Genomic DNA, 4,803 nt, shown 5'->3' on the forward strand with positions numbered 1-4,803 from the left:
GGGTACGTGTATCAGTAGGGGTCGAGTAAAGGGCAAACAAGAGGGTTCTGGGTGGGAGTGAGCCGGGAAAGCTTTGCGGGGACCTGCTTCAGAAAGCCAGTCCGCCCCAGGGCTCGCAGTGGAAAAATAAATAGATACGGCTTAATACGTCAAATGTGGTATCTGCCCCCGACGGGCCAGTTACTCACACTCAACATCAATATACACCCTTCATTATTCCAAATGGCCTAGACCGTGGAGGTTCAGCGGCAGAAGCTACTGCCAAACGTAACACGCTGCAGCGGCGGTGGAAAGGGAAAGTGAGAAACAGGCATTAAATCTGCAATTCCTTCAAAATAGTGGTGCAGTACCTAAATACAATAATGTTGGAATTCAAGTAAGTGAAACGACATTTGTTAGTAGCAATTTTTAACAGCCCCAGACGGTACCATTCTGCTTTAAAAACATTGGAATGAGACAGAAGCGTAGTCTGTCGCACACGCTGACTAGCACAGCTGAAACGTTTGGTGACAACCGAAAAGATACGCTCTACTTGTGGGGCCAAAGTGTCTTTGCCCTACCTCGGTCTCAGTGAAGTCAACAGGATCACTTGTCCTACAGAGGTAAGTGAGATTTAGACCTTGAAGGAATAACAAAAATAATATTTGAGAGACAGGGAGCTTGAATTATCACAATATTTACCACACAGTGTCACAATATTTCTATATATAAAAAGTTAATCTTCGTTTTCATCAAATACTTTAAAAATCAAGTTAAAATTGTATTCACAACTATATAATCCCTCTGACAGCTTTTGGTTTTGCTGATATTTGTTCTTTATAACATCGTTTTCTTAAAATCTCGCTCCTCTTCCCATCAGTTGCAGTGTACAGCACGGCCCCCGTTCACAGAAGGTATCAAATGCAGACACATTACTAAGAGGAGCTGTTGGGTTGTTTTTTTTTTTTTTTTCCAAGACATCACCTGGGAGAAAACCAAAACCAAACCACCCTGTGTTTTGAATCGTGCTGGCCAGAGTTTCTCTATCAGCACCTTCATCCACCACGCTCACACTCGACATTTCGACGCTCAGAAACACACAATTGCATTTACCCTAGCTATTGTCTGTTTTCCATTTTCATCTTGGTTTATGCAGCCACCTTTCAGCATGCACAACTTTGTAAACAAAATCTTCTGTCTAAACAAAAAAATCTTCACAGATACCAAAATATTATTAAAGTCACATTTGTCCACTGCCTGAAATGCTGCAGTACACGGATCTCGTTACGCAGATGCACGGCTGGGTGAAGAGAAGATGAACGTGAATCCTTTTCCTTTTTGTATCACAGACAAATCAGTTGCTGGTTTGCAGTGCTGTCAGAAATGGCAAACAGTAGGTTATTCTTCAGCAGGTTGATCATTAGCAAAGTTCCTTTGCTACAAATGGTGCTCTTTTGCGAATGGAGGCCTGTAGATTCAACTTATTCCAGTAAACCAAAGGCATTACGGTGATAACTAAATATTTTTGGTCTCTCTACAAATTGTCATTATTATGGCAGCACTTTTCTAAGCTGGAATTTCAAACCAAAGGCACTTTTATGCTAGAGTGCAGAAGAGTCACAATTAATTATTTGGTCATGAAATTTAAGAAGGCAGCATTTATTAATACAATTCACTTTTCACGGAGAACTAAGCATCTGTAACCTTTCCTTTTGGTATAGACATTTAACTGCGTAGTAACGGGACTGACTTGTACAGAAGGTGGGTTTAGACCAAGCAGTCAGAGCGTTTCTGTGGGAAAAAATACAGATATTTTAAAAAATGGAACCAATTAATAAAACAATATATAAAATTTATGTTAAGAGGCTAAAGGTACTTCTAATATAATGCTAAGGCACTGCATATTGTAATGCTTTGGCAGCTCTCAATTAAAAGGTTCCTAAAAAAAGTAACAGTAACAAGATAAGTACTTCCAGCTTACAAAAGAGCTCACAGTTTACAGGCAGCCTGTTGGACTACACACCCCACACTGAACAGCTGAAGGATTAAGGCTTTTAAGAATTAACATATACAGGGTATGGATCATTTACAGAAGTGTAAAGAAAGGACGATGGAAGCAGTTTCCCCAATATGACATATGTGAACACCAATAAACACTGTGACTTTATACCCTACAGTGACGGCATACGTCGGGTGCCATATTCCATTACAAAAACTGTACCTGGATTTGCAAATCGACTTACGTGCTTGATATGCCTCAGAGAGTTGCTTGTTATTAAAAAAAAAAATCACCGAAACCACAATTCAAACCCTAAATAAAAGACAACTTTAGAACAAAATATAACAAAAAAAGTAGTTTTTGACTTGTAACACCAAGTGCTTAGAGTAAAGGGCTACCATTAGGCTGTTACAATGCAGTGCTTTTCCTGACGTGACAGTTAGTGTTAAAAACGAGCGTTAAAAGAGACCTTACCATGGACATGTTTCTCTGTTTGGTTCACGGAGTATAACCCGAAAGATCACCAGCCCTAATATCCACAAGCAGGTAACAGCTAGACACCGCGGCAATCATCCACCTACTAGCGGTAGCGCGGAGGCAGGCTAAGGGGTTTAAGGAGTCGCCCTGCTCCGCGGTGACGTTCCTATCGTCCTCCAACCCGAGACCTCACCAGAGTGAAGGACGAAGCTGGTCTGACGCGGACGTACAGCGACCCGCGGCCTTGTCTGGGTTAGATTCTGGTCTGGGTCGTTCAACAACGGGCAATTCTAACAGAGGGCACTACACAGAAATACAATACCCCAAAGTTAAGACTGGTTTTTTTGAAGACTACAGCACTGTGTCTGGGAGTAAATTCTAGACTTAAACTGTGCACGAGCCCACACTGGTAAGGGGCAGGGAGGAGGGGCCTGCAAAATGTTATCTTTGATTCAGGCCTGCACAAGGCCTTCCCGAGGACGCTCTCGGCGGTCTACTGCACGACTGGTCTTCAAGGAGGCCTGTGCTTGGCCGGGCAGCCCTCAGCCTTTCAGACAGAAGTTTTGCGTGAGACCCCAGTGCCGGCCGCAACAACTGCTGCAGGGGCAAAGAAACTGAGCAACGCGCTCCGGGGTAGCCAGGGGGAAGGAGACTTCTCTCGCGTGTGCGTACCTCAGACACCGCTCACGCCCGCGGCCATGGTTTGAAGCCTTGCAGTACTAAAACGTCTCCAGCCGTACTTCACATCCTGGAGTCTTCCCTGAATACGTCAGAAGGATGAATGCTACCACACCTGGATGCAAAAGGACATCAGACCCCACCTGGTACGTACGTGTGTTTCATATAGGGTCTTCACCAGTCAGAACTGGAGAGACAACTGGGGGAGGTGTAAGAGCACCATGATAAAGAGGAAAAGGAGAAAAAAAAATCTCCAATCTTCTTTGCCTAATGTTGGTTGTGATTTTCTAGCGTCTCATAGATATTAAAGCTGTTGATCCTTTCAGAGGTGTACAGATTCTTCTTTCAAACACGTTAGTGTTTTACTTTCGGTCTGCGAAAGACTCGAGGCTCTCGCAACGTCAGTTGCTTCCGTTCATCTCAATTTCAGAGTTGCAAGTTTTTCACTCAACTTACTAGAAAACATCGCTGTCCATATAAAATATAACTGCACACACAAGACTACATATAATGCGAGTCTAAATCTTCAGTATTTACCTACTTATTGCAAAATGAGCCATCTTTTTCATTAAATAATCAAATTTTCATATTAGTACAATACAACTTTATACTCTTTTAAAATACACTAGATATGTTAGGGGTAGGGGGTGACTCTTTCTCTGTGATACCTGTTTGAAGGTTTAATGGATTAGAAGATTAGTTTTAGCATTGAGAAAAAAATACAAAATTTGCCTAATTTTAGGACCTGTCTGTTTCTATCAGGCATTTCTTAAGGCTATATTTTTCATTTGGTTTCAAACAGAAAAACGTTTCATTTTAAAAAATAATTTAGTGAATTACATTCGTCCATATCTTCCACCCTAATCAGTTACAAAGATAATTCTATAAAGATTATTAACTTCGTGTACTCATTTACAGTTATAGCTAAAGATTCATTTCAATTTCACTTGCATTGTAAAACAAGTATTTCATGTTGGAAAAAAACCCAAAATAAATTCTTATAAATGCTGTCAGTTTTTTCCCATGGCAAATGCTCTGTCATACTTTTTTCTATCAGAATTAAAAATAGGCCTCCACAGACAGAGGCATTAGGTTCTTAAATACAGTCTTCCCAAAGAACTGTGGTTTACAAATTTGAAGAACACTTAGTTTTAGAAATAATTTTTACAACTGTACCAGAATTTCACAGCTACAATTCTATATGAACACATTAAAAATGACTTCACTAAAACAGGCTTTAGAAAAACGTGGGTGAAAGTTGGGCCAGAGGCACTGCCACTTAGTGTTGAGGTTTACAGTCTGTGTTTTGATAAAGAAGTGAAATGAATGTATATATAAATAACTGCTCAGTCCTTTACAAGCCTGTAGATATGATGCTGTGCTCCGTGTTCGCTGTTCGACACTTCGAATACACACGCCATGCAGAGCAGGGTTTCTTGTGTATCCCTGTTTGTTACGACCTGTTTGGGGGAAGGAAGAGGTAGACAGTCTATTACAAATTCGGAAACACCAGCGCCAAAACAAGAGCTGACTGGCTCGGGTTAGATGTCCTTCCGATGCGACTGTTTGTCGTCTCTGGCAATTCAAAGTGACCTCCAGAGCGAGCTGCGGGGCTGAGCCGGGGACACTGAGATTCATCCCACCGTGGCTGCGTGAACGTCAGCCGCCGT

The 4,803-nt window shown here is 41.7% G+C and overlaps 1 protein-coding gene across 1 annotated transcript in view; it reads right to left on the minus strand.

Annotated features, from left to right (window-relative positions):
• Positions 1 to 3,904: 3,904 nt before the first annotated feature.
• The window catches only part of TEAD1 (TEA domain family member 1 (SV40 transcriptional enhancer factor)), a gene marked incomplete at its 5' end in the record, with an annotated part of 30,532 nt that continues 29,633 nt past the window's right edge, over positions 3,905 to 4,803 (minus strand). Inside the window, one exon of the mRNA XM_010158840.1 lies at positions 3,905 to 4,593. Coding sequence (XP_010157142.1) covers positions 4,480 to 4,593 — 114 coding nt within the window. The remainder of the gene's footprint in view (positions 4,594 to 4,803) is intronic.

This window comes from Eurypyga helias, unplaced genomic scaffold (assembly GCF_000690775.1).
Source record: "Eurypyga helias isolate BGI_N326 unplaced genomic scaffold, ASM69077v1 scaffold14889, whole genome shotgun sequence".
Classification (NCBI taxonomy): Eukaryota; Metazoa; Chordata; class Aves; order Eurypygiformes; family Eurypygidae; genus Eurypyga; species Eurypyga helias.